General features: G+C 53.2%; 2 protein-coding genes across 3 annotated transcripts; one reads left to right on the top strand and one right to left on the bottom strand.

Annotated features, from left to right (window-relative positions):
- Nucleotides 1-7,311: 7,311 nt before the first annotated feature.
- Nucleotides 7,312-16,757, bottom strand: ZMAT2 (zinc finger matrin-type 2). Its single transcript, XM_083799007.1, has 6 exons — nucleotides 16,618-16,757; nucleotides 13,811-13,904; nucleotides 13,160-13,283; nucleotides 11,834-11,907; nucleotides 9,733-9,878; nucleotides 7,312-8,150 (listed from the first exon to the last, which is right to left on the bottom strand). Exons 1-6 carry the CDS (start codon nucleotides 16,633-16,635, stop codon nucleotides 8,007-8,009), a joined length of 600 nt encoding a protein of 199 aa, XP_083655133.1. The 5' UTR covers nucleotides 16,636-16,757; the 3' UTR covers nucleotides 7,312-8,006.
- Nucleotides 16,758-16,771: 14 nt separating this feature from the next.
- Nucleotides 16,772-22,462, top strand: LOC310881549 (histidine--tRNA ligase, cytoplasmic-like). 2 transcript variants are annotated; one of them, XM_083798995.1, is made up of 12 exons: nucleotides 16,772-16,908; nucleotides 17,001-17,120; nucleotides 17,688-17,783; nucleotides 18,582-18,707; nucleotides 18,994-19,101; nucleotides 19,298-19,396; nucleotides 19,725-19,818; nucleotides 20,014-20,141; nucleotides 20,233-20,475; nucleotides 21,275-21,391; nucleotides 21,674-21,820; nucleotides 21,968-22,462. In XM_083798995.1, the coding sequence occupies exons 1-12, from the start codon at nucleotides 16,798-16,800 to the stop codon at nucleotides 22,022-22,024; spliced, it is 1,446 nt and encodes a 481-aa protein (XP_083655121.1). In that variant the 5' UTR covers nucleotides 16,772-16,797; the 3' UTR covers nucleotides 22,025-22,462. The 2 variants fall into 2 exon arrangements, with proteins under 2 accessions (XP_083655121.1, XP_083655122.1); XM_083798996.1 differs by lacking the exon at nucleotides 17,001-17,120 and having other exon boundaries at nucleotides 16,777-16,908.
- Nucleotides 22,463-22,465: the final 3 nt, after the last annotated feature.

Genomic DNA, 22,465 nt, shown 5'->3' with positions numbered 1-22,465 from the left:
GCCCAGCCCCTGCACTGAGACACCCCAATGTTCATGCTTTACCAGCCACCGAAACTCCTGCTGCATGCCCAGCCTCAGCCCCTCCGGACCCTCCTCTCCCCCATGTCCAGGACTGCAGTGGGCCAAGGTCAAAAGGGACAACTGGGGGGGGGGGGCATAAGCTGTCTTGAGGATCCTGGGGGGAATGGCACAGGCTGGGGGTGACTGGGGGTGCTGCAGAGGGACAAGGACCCAAAAGACACCCTTCTGTTGGGGTGGGGGGGGGGTCATAGCAGAGGGCAGCTGGATGGGGGATATGGCATGGGGACAGCCCAGCACCCCACCTAACACCCAGTTCACATCCTTTGGATTTTACATTCCCTCTTATCATCCAGACAAGCATTCAGCTGTCACCCCTGCTCTCTTGGGGTAAAGAACCAGGGCACAGCTATAAGCCTGGTTTTGGAAGACATTGGAAGCTAGGAAAAGGGGGGCTTGGCTTGCTGTGAGATGTCTTGGCACAGCGGGTGGGTGGCCAGTTGCCGCAGGTCAACACTGATGTGCCTTGGCAGGCCAGCCAGGGAGATCAGGATGGGACGCAGCAGGAGGTGCCGCAGGTTGAGCCGCCTTGGAAAAGCCATGCAGAGAGCAAAGGGGGGGGCAGGCAGCCAGCTGCCCGCCAGCACCAAGCCTTGCCCAGCCACCACTGTCGCTCTGTTTCCCTGACCGCTGCGTTGTGGGGCAGAAGAAGGGTCTGAAAGTGAAGCCGTCCCTGTTTGACCGTATATCCCTTCCCCCAGCTCCCCAAGGCACCCGTGTGCCCAGCCATGCATGTGGGCTTGTTGCTCCCTTCTTGCTAGAAGCGAGAGCAGCTATAGTTCGCACTGCCCACGAGGAAAACCACAGTGGGGGGGGGGCTCCCGGTGGAGAATGAGAACAAGTCTGGTTGTTTGCTGGCCCTGCAGCTTGTACATCACTCCCCCATTGCCTGCGCAGAGTCAGATGCCGGAGGCTTGGCTCTCTGAAGCCGCAAGGCTCCTTCTCTGCTGAAGCTTTTGCTCCCTGCCTTCCCTTGGGGAGAAAAAACAGTGCCCTGAAGGGGATGGTGGCCATCTTTATGTGTTTATCAGGGCTAGTGGGGCACCCTGCCTGCCCTTGGGCGCTGGTATGTGAAGCATTAAGCAGGTATCAAACCATGCTAGGACCATACTGGTCTCCTCAGTATGAGAAAGACACTGATGAAATGGAGCCAGTGCAGTGGAGGTCACTGATACAGCCAGAGTCTGGAGTGCACATGGTGTGAGGAGAGGCTGAGACCCTCATTAGACTGGAGGAGAGAACACAGCTGAGGATTTAATTGACCTCCTCAGTTCCTTGAAGGAAAGATGGAGCCTATCTCCTTTCAGGGGTGCCCTGGGAGAGAATGAGAAGCTATGGGCACAAGATGGCCAAGGAAAATTCATCTCAGGTATTAGGAAAAAAGAGACCTCCGGAGGTCCAGAGTGAGCAGAATTACACTGGAGTTCCGAAAACCCCAGTCTGTAACAGCCCACCCTGCTCAGAGGTGAAGCGTTCACCGAGGCGAGGGACACTGATGGGCAGGGTGCGTCAGTGGAGTTTTCTTGTGTCCTCCGTATGGGACACAAACTTCATGGCAACTCAGAAAGCCGATGTCTCTGTTCCTGTTTCAGAGGGGGAGATTTTCTTGCAAGCCCAAGCCTGCACAAGGAGCTTGTTCCAAGGCTGCTGCTTTGCTCTTCTGGAACATCAGCTCCATATCAGAAGGAGAAGGGCGGGGTCCCCACTGTGCTGGGGCTGGCACTTGTCCTCTCCCGGACACCTTCTTAGAGGTCTCCCCTAAAATGCCCTGTGAGAATATGTCCTCTCCTGGGACTCTGAGAAGGACTGAGAAGGAAGGGGGATCAGTGAGGAGGAAAGTAAGGGTGGGCAGTGGTAAGATGCTTGCATGGGAGAATGGAAGAGGCTTTGGCAAAGAGGCGATGATGCCTCTGCTCTATCAGGCACCAGCATGGCCATTCCTGGAATACTGCACACAGTGCCTGTGTCTGAAGTTTTGTCAGAAGATTTAAAAAAGATTAAAGGCTTGGAAAAACTAACTTACAGGGAGAAGCTTAAGTGAAACTGCCTGAACTCTGTGCAGGAATAAGGAGGAGGAGGTTTGATCGTAGAGCCAGGGAGGTGTTACAAGGAGGAAATGCTGGGGACAAAATAATAGCTAAAGGCATACAAACCCATGACCTGAGCCAGACAACTTCATGCACTGGTCACTGTGAGGGGATCACGCTGTCCGGACTGATGATGGTGTCTGTCTCTTGGTGTCTGTAGAAGAGAAGATTTGGGTTCATCAAGCCGAGGTTCCCCAACGCATCAGGATGAAATGGAAAGATTGCTCCAGGGAAGAGGGGCTCAGGTAGACCTCACATCCTCCATCCTCCTCTCCTCTCCTCTCCTCTCCTCTCCTCTCCTCTCCTCTCCTCTCCTCTCCTCTCCTCTCCTCTCCTCTCCTCTCCTCTCCTCTCCTCTCCTCTCCTCTCCTCTCCTCTCCTCTCCTCTCCTCTCCTCTCCTCTCCTCTCCTCTCCTCTCCTCTCCTCTCCTCTCCTCTCCTCTCCTCTCCTCTCCTCGCAGAGGGGTGGGAGTTGGGTTTGATGTTTCCTTGTCCTCTCCCCACACACATCGCCTTGCATCAATACCCAAACAACAAACGTGTGCCTGCATTTCTCCTCAAAGCCCTGTATCTCTGGGCTAGGTTGGCGGTTTCAGGAAGGAAAGGCAAAAAAAGGCACCGTCTCCTTGGTCCCCACTTCTGTTTTGTGGCCTTCTGCTCCTACGGAGCCATCCTGGATCTCTGGGGATGCATCTCTGCAGAAGAAATCGCAGTTCTTCTAGTGCTGGACAGCTATGGGAATGTTTCCTGCTCCCAAGTGCCCCCCTCGCTTCTTTTTGTGTCCCCGCTCCCAGGACAGGGACCACCCCTACCTTCCCCCTGACCCCCTGCCAGGCCCTCTGAGATGCCCCCAGCATCCCTGCCCGCCCCAGGCAGCTCCCCACATCTTTCTCCCCCCGCCCCAGCCCTACTTCTTTCCTCCCTGTCGGGGAGATCAGTCGCTGAGGGTGCCGACGACGCGCAGCCTCCGACCCCCCCGGGAGGCTGGGGGTGGTGTTATGCTGCAAGAAGGCGAAGCTGCCATCAGCAGGCGCTTTGATCTGCAGACAATTACGGATGAGTGTAGGACCTCGCCTCATTCAGCCAATAAATAATGGAATTTGTGCGTTGACACAGACAGATTCCCCCAAACTGTCAGAGAAGGGGAGACAGGGAATGAGAGGCTGGGGAAGGGGAGAGGAGCAGGCAGGGAGGGAAGAGGAGGGCACGTGGGGAAACAGGGAGCGACGGCAAGGGAGAGGAGAGCGAGCTGGGGAGGCAGAGCTGGCGAGGGGAACAGGACGGGAAGGAGCCTGTGGAGGAAGAACAGCATGAGGGAGCACATATTTGTAGAGAGGAAGGAAAATCAGACAGGAGCTGTGGGTAGGAAGGGGGGTGATGCATACACAGCGGGCTGGAAGCAGGGGAAAAAATCTGGAGGCGGAAAAGAAAGAGAAGGAGGAACAAAGGCATGTCCGTGCCCCTGGGCTCACTGCTGCCTGGTGGATCACATGCTGCTGAGAGCAGGGACCATATTCCCACTCCGCAGAGGAGCTACGGCCCCCCGAGGCGCCCAGCACAGCCGAGCAGCACCAGCACACGTGGGATCCGGGCAGACGCTTCCAGCAGCAGAAATCTGCTCCGGGAGCACAAATCCCCTGAAGAGGTCCTGCGGATGCCCAGTCCTGGTGCTCCCCTGCTCCTCCCCATCACTGCCCTTCTTCAGCCTGGAGCTGTTGGTTCTCCAGCTGATGAAGGTTTTTACTTAGCTTGCAATAAAGAAAACAGCTCCCCTCTGCTCACGAGCCCCTCCACAGAGCCCACCAGCTGCATGCAGCTGCAGGAGCAGATCTGGTGGCATGGGGGAGCCACTGGGACCACCTCCTTCCTCCCCTCTTGGAGCACTCAAGAGCACCGTTGCTTCCCTCTTGGCCTAACGTGGCTCAGCCTTGAGCATTAAGTGTGTGGAGGGTGGCCCAGCTTCCTCGGGTCTCCAGGACAAGCACGACCTCGGTGTAGGCATCCCCTGCTCCCTGCTTCCCATCTGGAAAATGGTGGCCTCCAAGCTCTGGATGGGAAGCAAACACCTCCCACCTCAGTGAAGCCCCCCCACATCTCTGCCTTCCCCTACCGCAGTCTTCCGTCCCTTCTCTGGACACACTGGATCCAGCCAGGGGTCCGACCCTCACCTTGCAGGTATTTAAGGTCTCCCCCGGGGACACCTCCTCCCCGTGGCTGAGGAAAGCAGGGGCAGGTTGGGCTGAGGTTGATGGAGCCTGGAAGGGGACACCGGTGGCCGTGCTGCCGTCTCGGTGGCTTCCATGGAACAGAGGGCACAGGCCCACCGGGATGGAGGTGGCGCTTAGGGAACAGGGTGTCCGTAGACAGGGTGCTGTGGGGAGGTGTCGGAGCAGGACGATTCAGCTGTTCAGTGCATGGGGCCGGGCTGGGACCCCCTTCTTCTGAATCTCTTCCCCAGTTTCCCTGATGCGGGGGAAAACCCTGGCATTTCATTGGGATAGTGGGAATGCTGGGCTGGATCTGGCTGCTGCTGCTCTTGTCCTGAACACCGGCCTGGAGACAGCAACAGAGCCAGCCTTGCCCGGGCTGTGGCAGCAGAGAAGGCAGGGAGGAGAGTGCACAGCAACCCCCCCGCTGCCTCTGAAGGTAGGAAGAAAGGGGGAAAGCAGCTTCACGCTGCATGTGGTGCTCAGCCCCTCCATAGCGCTTCAGCCCCCCCCCCCCCCCCCAGTAGGGGATCAGGGAAGAAGATATCTGTGAGAGAAGACATGGTGAGAGCAAGATGGATTTTTGTTTTCTCTGGAGTCTGCTGTGACGCCTGAGCGCTTCTCCAAACACTGCCATCAATATTTAATTGGGTGGAGCAGTAATAGGCAGGCTGAGGCTGACCGCAGCCCCCAGCCTGGCAGGGGCTGAGGTGCACACAGGTCTGGGGCGATCCTGCACGCCGCGAGCAACTGCTCCATGGCCCAGGCAGAGCCTTGCACCCTCTGCCAGGTGCTGAGAGCAAGAACCAAGCTCCGAACACAGAGACATGAGACAGGTTATGGCAGGCTGAGTATGAGAGCCATAAAAATCGCCTCTCCTTCCTCCACCAGCTCCTGGTTGGCCCACTTTTAACCTGGGGAAGAGCTACACCAAAAGGGGCTGCGGGCAGGGCGAGAGTGAAGCGGGAAGCAGCGGGCACGGAGCAGCTGGGCACCACTTGCTGATGGCAGGGAGCAGGCCAGAGAGCTGCAGAGCTGAGGCCTACCCAGACAAAACCCTAAGATCTGCAAGGGTATGTGCAGCACCAGCAAGAGATGAATAGTGCTAACGAAGAGCCAAGGACTATCCTGCTCCCGTGCTGGGGGCAGCGAGCAAAGTGTTAAAGAGTCCACAGCAGCACTGCGCAGTGGTGGGAGCAAAGGGTTAACACAGAGCGCGCAGAGAATGCTATCTGTCTCTTCTCTAAATATTATTTCCTCCCATGAAACCAGCTTTTCATCCTTGGCTAGAGGCAGCTCCTGCTGCTGGGAATCCGGCAAGAGCTTGTATCTGCTCCTGCACACGCCAGCGCTCCCAGCAAGCGGGCGGACAAAGCCGCGCTCCCCAGGGGCAGCACTGGGGCCGCAGCGGCAGCGCGGAGATGCTGGCACCGGGAGGAGGGTGCTGGGCCCGGGGCTGCAGATGGCCTTGGGCTTGAGCTTAGGGATCAGGCTTTAGCAGAAGGCTGGGAAGAATCTCTTAAATCGTCTCCCACCCCCCTGTACTGCAGAGGGATTTCCTTCCCCCTCTCCCAAGCAAGGGGCAGGGTGGTGGGGAATTGCAAGTAGCAGCAAGCTGAGGGGCCGAAAGGCTCAGTCAGCCCCAGCCAGGCTCTGACCCAGCGAGGAGGGGAAGGCACGCAGGAGCACCTCACCCCTTGGGGGGCTGCGTGCACCATAGGGAAACCAAGGCAACAAACTGGGACAGCTGAAGGGTGCGGTGCAGCCTCTGCCCCTTCCCAAACCAGGCTCTACTGGACCGCAGCACAGCTCAGGAGCATTTGTCCAAACTTAATTCAGGCTGCAACAAGGGGCTGGGTGTCTGCAGAGCTGGTGGCTGGGATAAAATGGCTGCTACTAAATCTTGTCTGAAACAACCTAAACTTCTAATGTGTATGAAATGGAACCACAGCAGCATCCCTCTGCTGCCCCAGAGGGCACAAAGGCACAGGCATCTTCTCTCTCCCATTCAGCTGGAGCCACGTGCTGCAGTCTGAGCAGTGCTGGGTACGTGGCTGGAATGAAAGTCGCCTTGCAGCTGAAGTGCTTGGGGAGTGTTTGCTGAAGTCAAAGGATTGCCAAGTTAAAAGGGTCAAACCTCCAAGGACAGTTGTATCTGAGTGGCTATATATCATTTCAATAGCATCTTCAACGGGGATTATAATCTGAATTGAAGTGGAAAGACCCGAGGCAATGAAGCTGTCAGCAGTCTAAGATTAAGGAATTAAAACAGCAGCAGAGCATTACAGGATTTGTTCTAGATGTATTAGAAAGAGCAGGCTAAACGCACTTCAGCCTTCCTTGGGTCAGAAATTTCATAAAAGTACAGAGAAGGGCAAGAACGAGGATCTCATCAATATACATAAAAGAGAGAGGGAGCGAGACAGAGCTATGAAAACCCAGCCACGCAAAATGTAAATCCTAACTGGAGACGGAAATGAGTCACACACGGTTTGACTGAAGTAAATAAAAGCAGAAATAAAGTGGATTTAGGGGAGGGCAGAGGTGAAATGACACTGAAAGCCAGTAGACAGGGTAAAAGCGCCCCTTGATATATGAAGGCTGGTAAATTCTGGAATGCAGCCCAGTCTGCTCTTGGATTGCCTAATGGAAATGCAGGTCCCCAGTGTTGTCCACACCTCCCTTCCCTCTCCCAGTTTCTTACATGCCCCTCCAGAACTACTTTAAAATGCAAAAAATGGCAGCAGCTGCCTACACAGGGGAGCTGGCGGCTGAGCAAGTACCCGCTCAGGGAGAGGGCAGACAAGCCCTACCTTTGCATTTTCTGAGGGCCCCAGAAGACTACCACTAGCTTTGTACACCTCAGGAGACATCAGCAACTTTTCTCAATGGGAGGCAGAAGCTCTCAAAACAAAGAAGGAATAAAACTCCCACCAACGGGCCAATTAAAACTATCAGTTTATTTTGGGCAAATTGTGCACACTGTTTTTTCATTTGCTCTACCCTAGATCAGTCCTGGGGAGGAATTCCTCCCTTGGATCAGAGATATCAAAGTTATGGCACAAAACACAAGGAAAAACAGGGAAGTATCCCTTACAGATAAAATACACAGGAAAAGTTTCAGCAACCCAGGCTCCATGCAGCCCCCAGCTCTGCTTCAGCACAACTCGTAAAGATTCAGGCTGTACAAACCAGCACTGCTCACTCACTATGGCACAGTTCCTTCAGTTACATGATCCAAAAAGAAGCTGAATCCCTCTCTGCACCTTAAACACATGACCTCAAAACAATGATGCCCAGCTGACAATTAAAATAATTCTGAACAATGCCATCTGTACAGAACTGCTGCACTTTATTGACAGTAAAATGTACCCAGCAGAACATTTCCCTGCACACACAAGGCCAAAGAGCATTGATGAGCAGCCAGATCTAGGACACAGAAGGAGATGGGAAGCTAATGACAAGTGGAGCTTGTTCTGCAGCACAGGTAGAGCATGGAATCACTTTTCGACTCCTCCGGCCAACTTCTACTGGGAGATTTAGATACAAGTCCTCAGTCAAGTCTTTAAAGAATTATCCAGAGTCTCCTGGGTAAAAACAATCTGTTTTAACAAAGAGGAGAGTCCAGAGCTGCTCAGTGATTCTTTTTGGTTGAGCCAAAACCAGAGAAACCCATCACAGCTGCCATTTCATCATCCTCTTCAAATGTCAAATCTTCCTCCGCCCTCCTTTTCTTCTCTCTCTGCTTCTCCTTCTTGTAGGCTTTCGCCTTTTCCTCCTGCAGCAAGGAAAAGAACAGCAAAATAACTTGAATCTCCTGAGCCAAGTAAGCTTTTGAGACACTGGGCACTGCAGTTCACCCAAGTTCTACCAACAGTACCCAAGCTGTACCTGAAGAAAGAAAATAGTCAGCAAACATCCTGGTCTGCAGCCTTCCAGGAGGTTTCCCGCTGCCTACAGACCACTCACTTCCCACCCCAAGAAGGAAGTCACACGCAGAGGATGTAGCCAAAGAGAAGTGTTGTGAAATCATCAGCTCTCGCTTCCAAACACGTCGGAGGTTTCACCTGGAATCCACGCTGAGGCAAGAAGGGGCTGTTCGTAAAGCAGGAGACATTTCCAGTGTATGATGCCCCGTTCCAACGGCTGTAACGCTGAATGTCACTGCCTGTTGGCTTTCAGCACGGCGGAGTGACAGCTGCTCTTTGGAACAGAAGTTGAGCTCTAAGTGGCTTTGGGGGTTTTGGCATCAAAGAGTTTGCACTGCGCTAATCAAAGCGTTTTGCTCTGTAAGGATCACAAGCCCTGGAACGGTGCCAGGCTTGTACTGGGCGACACACAAGTATGGCTTCACCTCCCAACTTAGCAACTGAGCCTGCCATTCCCATCTCCATCTACTGCTCTGCAGCTATTGAAAACAGCCAGGCCCTGGAGAAAGCTACACCAAAAGCTGCTGCTAATTTCTTTGTTGCCACGCATTGACTGACAGTAGCTTTTCAACCCACAGCATGCCCTGCGCTGCAGGGGCATTCCTCTTCTGCCTCCCCCAGACAGATTAGCCTCAGCAGCACCGAGGCCTGCTCGAGAGCAGAGCACAGGGCTGCTCGAGTGCCAGGACTTGCGCGGGATCCCAGCAGAGCACCCCTGCTGTGAAGCAAAGCTCAGAGCTTGGGCAGGGAGACTCAAACAGGCAGCAGTTTTTAATGCTTGTTTTTTCACGTGACTGCTGATGAAGGAGAAGCATGCACAGAAGCTCCTCAACTGTCAGAACATTGTCAGTTGTTTTTCAAATAAATTTGATCGTCATTTCAGGGAACTGGCACCTAAGCCCAGGTTTAAGAGGAATCCGGCACCTTTCACTGCCCCACACACACACAGACACACACGTCACAGCACAGCACGCTGCTCACAAAACCCTTCCACGCCTGGGGAGGGCGCACAGAAGCAACACGCTGCACACAGGAGGAATCCCAGCAATCCCCAGAACCATGTCACACCTCAGGAACTTACAGGTCTGCTTATCAGAGCACAGAAGAACAAACACAAGTAATGGGACACAAAACAGGTGCACTGCCAGGGCTGTGCTACACTCTCAGTAGAAACTTTCAGTGTCAAAAATTATCCTTACACACAAGGAGAAGAAAGGGATTTCCAGGGAGAGCAACAGTTAAAAATAATAATAATAATAAATTAAAAAACAAACAAACAAAAACAAACAAAAAAACAAGCAAACAAAACCCACTCAGAGCAGCAGATGAGAAGCCCACACTAGCTAGTACAAGATTAGGAACCAGGGCTGCCCTCCTCAGGAAACACATTCCTTGGGGGGTTCCACTTCATCAGCTGTTGCCCTTACTCACCTCCTCACGGAGTTCCTTCATCCTCTCCTCAAAGTCATAGTCTTTCTGTTTCTCCTCCATCTTCTTCTTGTTCACCTCAAAGCGCTTCTTCACCTGGTCCAGCGTGGAGCGCTCCACCCGCATGGACATGCCCAGATTTCTCTGGTCTGGAGGAACAGAGCCAGCCGCGTTCAGCAACATTATTAGCCTTTAAAGGTCTGTACGTAGCCCCTTTCTCTGATCCCCATTTAAGTACGTGAGCATGGCATCCCATCACCACTCAGCACAGTCTCCCAAATCCCTGAGCAGCAGAGCCCAGCACTGTATTGTACGACTGCCCAGCCTTCAGGGGTTCCTCTCCACACCGTCTCTACCCACGGACATGCCAGGTAATTCACACCCAGCCTGGGGAGTCTGACTGAGCAATGCCTCCTCCCAGAGAGGCATACACTTTCCACCCTCATTTAGTCCCACACTGTTGCATGGATTGGGACTTCTTATGTCAGAGGGGATTAGGGCGGATTTAGGGAGATTTTAGGGGATACAATAACCTAAATCAGTCACTGACTACAGTGATCCTTTTATTATTTGTAACAAGGAAGAAGATGCAGCCTTTTCTTTTAAGGTTCTGTATGAGGGTGCTCCCCATCATGCTGGTGTTCTGACACTTCAAGGAATTTAAGCTTGGGTCAGGGAAACAATGACTGGAGTGTTGAAAAAGGAGTCAGAATAAAACTGCCAAGCTGTTTTTTCTCAGCTGTGGGACAAACCAAACAAGTGGCTTTCAGTAAGATCCTGATTACACAGCACATTTCTAACTAAAGCAAAGACATGAAGTATTAAGACAGGCCTCCGATCCAGTGGCTGTTTAGAGCAGATTCCCAGGTTTCCACTCATAAGTGAGCCCAGTGTGAAAGGGCCACCCCCAGCCATGTCTCCAACCCACGCTGCCCAGTCGATCCAAACAGCCTGCTGACTCCAGTAACTGGGCACACTTTTGTCCCGGGGATGCAGCAGCACCAGGGAGCTCAAACTACGCGCTGGTACCTAGCAAGAATGCTGCCAGAACAAGCAGGTTGCAGCCAGATCTGTGGGCTGGATCAAAAGCTCCCAAACTGTAAATTGCATTATACCAAAGAGCTATGCCCCCTTCCAGCCCCAGCTCAACCCTTCATCGCAGGACCACGCACAAAGATGTAGCAGTTATTTCAGATTCCAGATTCTCTCATACAGACTTACTGCTGACCCCCTCACATGTCAGACAAAGCGCTTCTTTGTCATCCTCCCATTCACATAAAAGTACAGGGCTTTCATGCAATGGCTTTTCATTTACAAGCTATAGAAAACTTTCCTTGACTACGCTGCACTACTGTCCTCTTACTCAAGGTAAACATACTAAAGATATAGGCAAATCAACAAGGACCTCTTCTCTTGCCTTTTATCTTAGGATAACTTACCTGCATGATCGCAACAGCGGAGAGAAGAACCAGAAATCTGTGGGCTTTATACTTTGCACTCTGGAGATCAGACTGTGTGTGATCACACCTGAACAGCTGTACAAGACACGGCAACTCTGGGGTCATCCTATCCCACCCCTGTCTCTGCTGTACTTCAGCAACCCACAGCCTCCATCCTTGTAATCTCTTGATTCAAAGCCCTGGAGCTCAGAGACAAGCTAGTTCTGAGCTTCATACTCTGGTTCTACAAAGAGAAGCTTACGATCCAAAAATAGGCTAGTCCCACACCTTTTACTTTTCTAAGAACTGCTTTAAAGTTTCATTGCTGTTAAAAAACCTCTCTTGAGATTTTCAGAGGAGACATCAGGATTTGCTGACCCTGAGCTTCTTGCAGTGCAGACTCTCAGAGTGGGGAAAACACTTCCACCTTACCAGACACTTACTATTTCTTCCAGCCTTATTCCACCCAAATAGTCCACCAACTTGGAGAGATTGCCATGAGATACAGGCAACATCTCCATAGCTCTCACAGTAAAACCTGCCTATACCCTGATCTCATTTTAATCCATGTATGAATGTTCAGAACTCAGAAACAGGTGATGCACGAAGGGAACAGCCCAGAGAGTTGCACCAGCCCCCCAACAATGCAGAAAAATTATCCTTACGTTTTTTGCCATTGATGTGATCCAAGAAGTTAATGGAGTCTTTCACCACACAGTCGCATACATTACAGTAATACCTGTCAGGAGAGAGAGAGAAAACATGAACTCCAAAGCATGAGACAAACCTCATCTCACAGAACAACTATTTGAGATGATCTAAAATTCAAAATCTCCATATCATTTGGACCTATTAGTTGTAACTCAGACCGCTGCTCTAGCCTAAAATCAAACTAGTCTGATACCGCAAGTCCTCATTGGAGGTACTGAAACAAGCACAGCCCCAGCATTACAAGAAGTAACACCCGCTGGGTTACCTGGGCTCAGAGCCCCTGAGTGATCAGGCCTTTGTTTGGGCCATAGCTCCACTACCCAGGGCAAGGGGGAAGCTACCTCTGTCACTGAGAGCCTTGGTGAAAGGACACGTGCAAGGCCATACGCCAGATTTACAGAGCCACCCGAGTTAACATCTGGAGTTACCAACCCTGATGCTTATGCCCCTCTGACAGAGGACAGAAACCAAGACATGAGCTGATCTGCAATGACAGCAGTCATGGCATCTTCCCCTTCCAGTTGCAAAGGACAGGGGGAGGGTTGGACTCTGTGACCCCCCAGTGCTGCCCTCCTCCATGCCAAGACTGGCCACCAGCCCAGGTTTCCACCTCAGCTCCTGACTGCAGCCCACTGAAGGCTCTCACCTGGCTGCACGGTGAGCCTTCCCATGCCTATCACCTCACAGAATCATCCCCCTGCTTTATAGAGCAGTGCTTTCCACCCACCTTAACAGCTAATGCAGAAGCCCAGCCATGGCCTGCATTTCGATCCCTGGATGCTGCACCTCCCTGGCATTGCTGGCTATTAGGCTACGATCCCGAGACACTTAGGATGGCTTTGGATGTGCTAAGAATCCTTCTAGCCTTCGGCCAAACGTGATCTACACAAATAGTGGCCAGATGCCATTCCTAAGGAGAGGTATCTGGATGTTTCTCCCACTCCCAGTGCTCAGACATCATATCAACTGCAGATAGTGCCTCACTGCAAGAAGGCCTCCTGGCTAACAAAACCCAAGTGGGCAGCAGAGATCTGCCTCAACTGCTCCTACAGCAGGGCAAAGCAACACTGGTACCAAGCAAGAGCATCAGAAGGGGCTCAGCCTGCTGCTTCTCTTCCATACTTTATCCCAGAAGACGCAGTTTCGGTGCAATTCAGTGCAGCACAGCTCAAACACTGGAGGAGAAATCCCCACCACTCCTCTGTAAGGGCTCACTGCTTTATCACAACCCCCCGTCTTACCAACACAACTCAGACTCCAACAGAAAGACCATAACCTACCCTCCCATCTCTGATTGAGGGGTAGTTTTGGTGATGACGATGGTTTTCCCCAGCTTTGATTCCAGGTCCACTTTGTAGTCTCGGTGCCGCAGAAGTTCCCTTTTGACGGGCTGAGCTGGTTTGCCTAAAACATAAGCAAAAATACTAAGTATTTGTCAGAAAAGGTCAAGCTTTACCTGCTGGATTTTACATTGCCCTTGATGAAGAGGAGCCTATTGGGAACCTGTAAACTATGTGATTCATGCAGAAATTGCACTTGGGGAGGGGATTTGGTTGTTTTTTGTTTGTTTTGTTTTTGAAGTCAGTAAAAGATATCATTTCCTCCTCATTACATAAGCAAAAACTAAGACTATTAGATGCAGGTAGATCTGACTTGGGTCATGCTCTCAGATCTTCCCATTTCCAGTGGCTGATTATCCCTCTCCCTCCATAAAGAATAGGCCAGAGACAAAGAATCTCAGTAATTACATCTATAAAAAAATACATATCCAGTGGCTAGCCCAGGAAAAAGGATAAGAGCAAGCAGCCTTGAACTGATGCTATTTCCCTTTGGGATTTCACTTCTAGCTGCTTTGTCACCCAAAGCTCAGAGGATTTGGGCAATTCACAGCCAAATGAGCAAAGCTTGCCTGCAGCCAGTACACTACCCACCATCTTTCTTCTCTCTCTCCTCCGTGAGCCGCTTCTCTGCAAGTTTCTCATATTCATCTTTGTCCCACTTTCGACGGAAGTCCAAGTTCTTAGTCTGAGAAGGGAACAAAGTGCATTAACATCTGTTACACAGTTTGACTAACTCTAAGAGGAGAATGGGGAAAGAAATGGAATCATTTGGCTTCTGTAAATTAGTAAATTAGGGGCACTACATTATATTCCTGTGTCATCTGTTTTCATATCCAGTAACTAAGGATGGAGCTTAAGAGAATAATACTCAGCACGCCTATATCTACTTCTTCTAGGATTTCAAAGCACTAAGCAAAGTAATGAGTTTATCTTAATAGTTCCTGAGAAGATCACCCATCCCTTCCCTCCAAAAAACAGAGGCAAATGGCATTTAAACTGATTGATCCAAGACCATACAAGTGCTACCTGATGAACACAGAATAGTCGTTAGCAGATCATACGTGATTCTTCCAAAGCTGATTAAATTTCAGTTGCAAATAGCAGATGAGGAAGCCATGAAATACAACACGAGCTATAAAGGCTTTGATTAAGATGCAGGAATACAGAAAGATGTGTATACCTGCTCTCAAAGACATCAGCAGTATGTCAACAGGTTACAGGAATCAAGGCACTGAGTTTGATATTAAATCTCAGGAACCAGTATGAGTTTTTCACGTAAGACAGGAATACAAACAAACAAGAAAAAAAAAAAGCTCTGAAAACTCCAAATGTCAAGCCAGGATGGGGAGATACCAGGAAAACATCTGTATGAAACACACCATAAGCTGTCCTGCTCCTGTACCTCCCCATCTCAGTCAAGCAGGGAAGGGAAGAAGCATCTCTGAGGTAGCCTGGCCCTTAACCAGCCCCCCAGAGCACACTAAGCTGTCAGTGACAGGACAAACTGGGTGGAAAAAAAAAAGCAGAATTCAGGTAAAGTTGGCAACAAATAAAGACAAAGACTGGGGTAAAAGTCCCCTCCGGAAAGAACCGTCACCAATGCTGAGGGCAGAGGTGACACGACAAGAATCCTTTCCTTTCCCATCTATTCAGCAACAGCTTGAGGCAGCCCCTTCCCCATGTCAGGCTGGAATGCAACAAGGGCCACAAGCCCCCACGCCTGTCTCACAAATTGGATGCTTCTTTACTTTCTTACGAAGAAAGCTCTCAAACAGCGAGAAAGCTGCATTTCACTCGGAATAGCAGTGAGAGGCTCCCAGCTTCATATTAAAAAAGGATGGATGTATTTTAAAACACCTCCGGGAAAAAAGGGCCCACACCCACCCACCGCCTTCTCCGCTCAGCCAAATCAAGAATCCAATCACAATCCAAAGAAAATAAATCCCATTTGAAGCTTTAGCAGCAGCACAGTCATTTAACGTTTTCTCCTCTGGCAATCCTTCAAATGGAGTGAACAACTACTGATAAGAATGAAAATGCCTTAGGGAAGCGTAGAAAAATTCTCATTTATTCCCAGAGCTTCTTAAGCACTTTAAGCATGTCATAACAGGTTTTATTAACTACCCTGAGCAAAAGAAAAGAAAATATCACAGAGTGTAAATTAATGTTTTAGGGTATTTTCCAGAATCAAGATCCTCCCGCATGCCAGCGCATTATCACAAATCATAGCTGGTCGGAGCCCCAAGAGAAAGCAACTTACTTGCTGCTTCACTCTCCTCTTATAGCAAAAGGGAAACTGCTGCTTTCTCCCCAGCGCCAGCACAACGGAACAAACCAAACCCAGCTCTGAGCTGGGCATCTTGGTTAGACAACATCCAAAGGAGCCTCTCTGAATTGGCCTGGTGGAGGTGAAGGCGGCTGCGAGTCCCTGAATCTTTTCTGCTCTGGGTGACAGGTAGTATTTCCCAAGTAAGTTACAACAATTAAAAGATTGAAGTGCCCTCCTGCTCGCTGTGGACATGGAGCCCGTCTGGGCTGCCCAGTATCAGTGGCAAAGCCTATATAAGAATCTCAAGCCCAGCTCTAAGTAATGTGAACACAAACAGGAGTTGGACTCGATGATCCTTATGGGTCTCTTCCAACTCGGAACAGTCTATGATTCTGTGAAACCCCAGCAGCTGAAAATAAAGCACAGGCCCCACCTCATTCCCTGGCAGACATCCTGCTCCTTGTGCCCTCTCGGCTTTGCTTGCTTCTCAGCAAGTGGCTTCAAACGAAGGGAAGATTTGCCAAGGAAGCCCAAAAACACAGCCCTGTGGTGCTGACAGCCAGTCGCTATTACTCGAGGTGAGAGCCAGGCTGGTTTGAACCAGCCAGGTTACACAAACGGGACCCACCTCGCATTCCCAACACCAAACCCTGCAGGATCCAGGCGGCAAGACCTCGCTGCCCTGTTACACGAACTGAGCAACGCCACTAAAGTAACCGGGTTACTCGGGAGCTGCCGCGGCCACGGGAAGGACGGAGGGGCAGCAGGCAGAGACTCCAGCACCACACCGTGCCGGCCGGCCGCCCATCTCCCGGGGGAGCCCAACAGCAGCAGGGCAGGAGGGGAGGGGAAGGGAAGGGGAAGGCGGGCGCTGCCCCCAGGCCCCGCGGGCTGCTCTCCTCCAGGGGCCGCCCGAGGCACGACTGGAAAGCAGGGGGCTCTCCGAGGGCTCTCCCAGGCCCTGCACGGGGCCGCTCCCCCCCATTTTAGCCCTGCAGGCGCGGAGGTCTCTCAGGACCCCCCCCCCCCCCCCGCATACCCCCGGCCGCCCGCCCGCGCACCCCCGAGGGGCCCGAGCCCGGCCCGGCAGCCCCGGGGGCGGCCCCAGGAGCCGGCGGCCCGCACCTACCCCGCTGCCCGACGCCATGTTGCGGGTGCAGGCGACGAGGCCCCGGGAACTGTCGCGCCGCCCGCGCCGTAAAGCGCTGCGGATCCGCCCGCTCAGCCCGGCCGCGGCAGCCCCGCCCCGCCCCCGCGCCGCCCGCCCGCCGCCCGCCCGCCGCCGGAGCTCCGCGGCCCCGGAGCCGCCATGTTGCGGCTGCGCCTGGCCGCCGCCGCCGCCTGGTGCTCCGCGCCCCGCCGGCCCCTCTCCGTGTCCCCGCGGGGGCTGGCGGCGGGCTCGGCCCTGAAGACGCCCAAGGTAACGGCGGGGCGCGGGGGCGGCGGGGCCGAGCCGGGCCGTGCCGTGCCGGGCCGGGCCGTGCCGGTGCTCAGCTCTCCGTCCCGCGGCAGGGCACCCGCGACCACCCCCCCGCGCAGGTGGCGCTCCGCGACCGGCTCGTCGGCACCGTCGTGGCCTGCTTCAAGCGGCACGGGGCGGCCGCCATCGACACCCCCGTGCTGGAGCTGCGGGTGAGGGGCACAGCCGGGCTGGGGCCGACAGGGGGGGGACCCCAGCGGCTCGGGCTCGGGCTGCCGTGCGCCCCCCGTGAGGCCCGGAGACGGCTGCGGGTGCCCCCGGCATCGCCGCTGGGGTCGGGGCTGAGGGGGGGCAGCTCCGCTTTGGGGCCGCCCCAGGGAGGAGGATGTGTCCCCCAGAGCTCCCGGCTCCGCTGCTGGGCCTGCGGGAGCACCGCCATGGGGCTGGGGCACACTTCCATCCCCTGCTCTCCTTCAGGGGAACCTCAGCCTGTTCCCTGCCCTTCTTTACTTTCCGGGCTGAGGGACCCCAGGAAGATGGGGAAGGGCATGCTGCTCCTGCCCTGCAGAAACCAAGGCCTCCTCACAGTGGTTTCAGCCCTGGGGAGAAAACAAAACAAAACAAAACATCCCCCCTAAATGACTCCTCGCAAGGAAGCTGTGGGTTGGGTTGGACTAACTGCTCGGGACATCAGGCTCCATTGTCTGTCCTCTATGCTGGGCACCCTCTCGCTGTCCTTTGCCTCCTTTGACAGTCGCTCTTTTTTCGCTTCTCCCTAGGAAACGCTGATGGGGAAGTACGGAGACAACTCAAAGCTCATCTATGAGCTGCAGGATCAAGGTGGAGAGCTGCTGGCCCTGCGCTACGACTTGACTGTATCCTGCAGTAGCCTCTACCACACACTCGTAGTACATGTCTTTGGTGGCAGGGACGGTGACAAACTGAGGTCTCTGCCACCCTGCCTAGTTTAAAGGTGTTAGGCGGATCGTCCTTGTCCTCACCTGTCTGCAAATCCCAGCTTTTTCCCATCAGGATGAACAAAACCTCCTTCCCTCTGGACATTGGACGTCCCATCTGGCCTTTTATCAGCATGGCCCCTGCCTCAAATCACCTCCCAGTCAGTCCAGTATCTGCAGCAAAGCTGCCCTTTCTTCCCTACTCTGTGGCCATGCATCAGTATGCTCCACACTACTGGTTGTACCTCGTGCTTATTACGGTCCCCACCTCTGTGCCCTCTTGTCCTGGCTGTGCCACATTTCCAGTGCTGTGGTACTTGTGAGAGAGCAGCAATGTTTGCTGCACATACAAAGCAGGCATCCATCCTGGGGCGGCTCCATCTCCACGCCTCACCTAAAAGCTCTCTTCTTTATCATGTGCACTATATGTTGAATTTTATCTGTATTGCACCTTACGAGAGCAAAGTGACCTAGTAAAGACCTGCGTTTGCAGGGTGCTGGTATACTGTGGCTAGGAAGGAGGGAATGGAGTTGTCCCTTTGCTAGAAGAGCGCGTTGTTCTCAGGACAATGGTACTCGTTGTCAGCCAAGGTTGTTCTTCAGAGCTCTGTTGGGGGTCTGCGAGCAGAGTGAGACGAAGACAGGGAGCTTTGAGGTTCAGCTTTCTGCAGCTCAGAGGATCTCCCCATTCCTGTCCTTAACTCTTCAGTCCCCCAGGTGCCCTTCGCTCGCTACTTGGCAATGAACAAAATCACCAACATCAAGCGCTACCACATCGCTAAAGTGTACAGGCGGGACAACCCGGCCACGACCAGGGGCCGCTACAGGGAGTTCTACCAGTGCGTGAGTGTTGTGGCCTGCTGAAAGGGGAGCGGGGACAGGGCTGCCTGGGAGGACAGAGCTGGGAATTGGCGTGGACTGCTGGGTTATACCAACGGCCTGTGCTCAGCTGCGGGGCCAGGTGAGGTGCCTGGCTGAGCTGCGCCTGGAGCAGAGGCCCTGCGCAGCCAGCCTGGAGCTGGGGTAGCGCTGAAGCAGCGAGAATTCAGTGCTGCACAGGATGGCAGCTGAGAGCCAGATTTCAGCCACAGTCCAGCTACACCAGAGTCTGCCTCTGCTTGTGCCTCAGGATTTTGACATCGCTGGCCAGTTTGACCCTATGCTTCCTGATGCTGAGTGCGTGAAGATAGTGCACGAGATCCTGAGTGACCTGCAGCTTGGGGACTTTCTCATTAAGGTGAGGTCAGAGCCTGGTGGTTTTCACACGCTTGTGCCTTCTCTTCCTGGCTTCAGTGTGTTGTGGGATTGAGACACCAGCCAAAAGGCACAAACAGTCTTCAACAGCTGCAGCTTTTAGCATCCCTTGAGCAAGGGCAAGAGGAAACTGTGGTGGGACATCTTTCCTCAGCTAAGCATGCTTCTCCATTCCCCAGGTCAATGACAGACGAATTTTGAATGGTGTGTTGGCCGTTTGTGGCATCCCGGAGAGCAAGTTCATAACTACGTGTTCAACCATAGACAAGCTGGACAAGGTAAGCATTGTGCTCTCAGGGCAAATCACTTCCAGTCTTAGGGGCTGGACGGCTTTGGCTGGGCACTGTCATGGCTATTCTCATCACAATAATTAAGCCACTGGTGTTTGTAAAGGACTTGGAGAGCTCTTAGGCTGGTAGCAGTGGCCAAGAATAAGACATGGCAATTTCAATGATCTTAATTAATCCCTGTGAGATCGACACAGATCATTAGTGAAATTGCTCACCAAGAAGCATGTTATCTTACCTCGCACGTTGTGAATACATGGGATGGTGGAGATGGTGGGTGACGAGAGCATTGGCCAGTAGTGGATGTTTTGTTTTGTAGGTGCCCTGGGAGTACGTAAAGAATGAGATGGTAGGAGAGAAGGGGCTCTCTCCCGAGGCTGCAGATCGCATTGGGGAGTACGTCCAGCTTCACGGTGAGCACGGTGGGATGGAGCCCTCGTCCCTCCCTCATGATCCTGACAAGTGCAGCTGCTCTCTGCCAGGCCAGGCAGGGGCTGGCGTGCCTGGGGCAGGGACGGAGGGGAGCGAAGCAGCACGTGCAGCTGGCCGGGCCCATTGTTGCAGGTGCTGCTGTGCTGGCAGATGTGAGGCATGACTTGTTCCCACAGGTGGCCTGGACCTGATCGAGCAGCTTCTCCAGGACCCGAAGCTGTCCCAGAACAAGCTGGCCAAGGAGGGTCTGGGGGACATGAAGCTGCTGTTTGAGTACCTGACCCTGTTTGGCATCACAGGGAAGGTGAGGAGGGGCGGAGGCAGGAGGGGGTGCTGCCCTGGTGTCTGGGCAGCCCCGAGCGTGGCGCTGAGGGGGCTTCCCTTGTGTCCCACAGATCTCGTTTGACCTGAGCCTGGCGCGAGGCCTGGACTACTACACAGGGGTGATCTTTGAGGCTGTCCTGCTGCAGCAGCAGAACGACCACGTGGAAGATCTGGTCAGCGTTGGGAGCGTGGCCGGAGGCGGTCGTTACGATGGTCTGGTGGGGATGTTTGATCCCAAGGGACGGAAGGTGCCCTGTGTGGGGGTGAGCATAGGGATCGAGCGGATCTTCTCCATCCTAGAGCAGAGAGTGAAGGTAGGTGCTGCTGGCAGTGTGTCACATGGGGGAGGGCTCTAGGAAGCAGTCTGTTACTTACTACAGAGCTCTACAGTGTTCAAGAAGAAAGGATTTGGGGGGAGAGGGTGGGTCATCTCATGCCTGAGTGTCCATGCAGAAGACAGAGCCCTTTTCTCTCCTGTAGCTCATCAGGTTGCAGTCATGGCCAGCATTTTGTAGCAGAAACAATGGAAGTATAGACATCCCCTGACTTCTCATCCGTTCCCTGAAGTTTGTTCCCAAGTCACTTTAATTGTCTCGTGCTTGTGAAGCTTTCTGTCTTGGAGATTGTGAAATTATAAATTCAATAATATCTGTGGCACTCATTCTATAACAGGAAAGTCAGTTGGGAAATTTATCACCCTGCATTTATTTCTGAGCTTGTGATTCATAGTAAGTGAGGCTGAGGCAAAGTGTTTGCATCTGAAGAATCAAAAGATAGATTAGAAAGCGGTGTAGCTCTCATCTAGGATGGAGGAAAGTCAAGGTCCCACAGAAACAGCAGGACATGATTAGATAGTGTGTCAGAATGCAGGTGCACTGGAGGACTCATTAAACTTGCCCAGGCTGTCTTAACTGCGCACACTTTTTGCTTCTGAAAGGTTAGCCTTGCTCAGTAATATTCACTGAATAGCGACAATCAGCCTTTAAATATTCTTGTTTTGGAGAGCTAACGCCTGAGGACTTAGGTCAAGTGAGATGACCTAGGTGAGCTTCTGCTGTGAGCTTCAGATTCCCTCTGAGCCAGTGACTTCCATGAGTGTGTCTGTCCCTGCAGGCTTCTGGGGAGAAAGTTCGAACGACTGAGACACAAGTGCTGGTGGCTACACCTCAGAAACACTTACTCAGTGCAAGACTGAAGCTAATCTCTGAGCTATGGGATGCAAGGATCAAGGTAAAGTAAGGATGTGGGCTTGGTGCTGTAAGTCATCAGGGAGGGAGAGTCTCAGGGGGGAGCTGGACCAGCTAGACCAACTGCACTAGCTGTCTGTTCAAGACTGTGGCCTGCCTGAGATCTCGCAGGCAGAGAAGGAAGGCATCTGAGAGCACTAAAGCCAGTCGCTTGCTCCAGGAGTAATGAGGCAGAGTTTTCCATGCAGTTTCAGTGCCTGCAGTTTTGCTGCAAGATCCATCAGAGCAAACTTTGCATTGATGATTCACTGCTGCTTCTTTCTAGGCAGAAATGCTGTACAAGAAGGATCCTACACTGCTGAAACAGCTGCAGTATTGTGAGGACATGGGGATCCCTCTTGCTGCCATTATAGGAGAGCAGGAACTGTCAGATGGAGTTGTCAAGCTGCGAGATGTTGCAACAAGAGAGGAGGTGAGGAGAATGCCTTTCTACACTAGGTTTCAAAAGTGCTTCTAGCAATTGCTGAAAGGCTCTGGGTTTTCAGTCAGTGACGGTATTCTAATTGCGAGCTGTATCACGGGCCTGGCAGATGACTGCTCCTCCTTGTTTGCCTTGTAGGTTGATATCCCAAGAGAAGGGCTTGCCGATGAGATCCGAAGAAGGCTGGAGCCCTAGAATCGTTCTGTCCAGAGCTGCTTGACCGAACTGCTGCGCAGCTGGAAACCCCAGTGCCCGCTGATTCCTGCCGAGGTCCGGCCGCCCTCTGCCCACCTGCCAGGCTGACGGCAGCGCTGCAGCGGGCTGTGCCCGGAGGGAGCACGCGGGTTCTGAAATCACGGACACGGCGGGTTCTCTGAAATCACGGACGCTGCGGTGCCGTGGCTGACGGCCCCGAGGGGCAGGCCCCGCGTGTGGCGGCAGCGGGGGCCCTGCCACGTCCCCACAGCGGGGAGACCCGGGGGGACCCTGCCCGACGGCCCCGAGGACGTGCCCCGAGCACCGGCTCTGGCCGGGGGCCGGGCGAGCCGCACACGCTGGGGGCACTGCTGGGGCGGGGCTGAGCCCCTCCGTAGTGTTTTTTTTAATAAAAAATAAAATAAAATACAACTTGGAGAA

This window comes from Anser anser, assembly GCF_964211835.1.
Source record: "Anser anser genome assembly, chromosome: 14".
Taxonomy (NCBI): Eukaryota; Metazoa; Chordata; class Aves; order Anseriformes; family Anatidae; genus Anser; species Anser anser.
Note: the sequence above shows the minus strand (reverse complement) of the source record. Positions and strands in the feature narration are given on the sequence as shown.

Bases quoted from the DNA above. Each gene is read 5' to 3' on its own strand.
- LOC310881549 (XM_083798995.1), top strand. From the start codon at position 16,798: ATGTTGCGGCTGCGCCTGGCCGCCGCCGCCGCCTGGTGCTCCGCGCCC. The intron at 19,102-19,297 runs GTGAGGTCAGAG...TCCATTCCCCAG, and splicing joins TTGGGGACTTTCTCATTAAG to GTCAATGACAGACGAATTTT. The intron at 21,821-21,967 runs GTGAGGAGAATG...TTTGCCTTGTAG, and splicing joins ATGTTGCAACAAGAGAGGAG to GTTGATATCCCAAGAGAAGG.
- ZMAT2 (XM_083799007.1), bottom strand. The intron at 9,879-11,833 runs GTAAGGATAATT...CTGTTCCTCCAG, and splicing joins TCACATCAATGGCAAAAAAC to ACCAGAGAAATCTGGGCATG. The intron at 8,151-9,732 runs GTGAGTAAGGGC...TCCTTGCTGCAG, and splicing joins TGAAGGAACTCCGTGAGGAG to GAGGAAAAGGCGAAAGCCTA.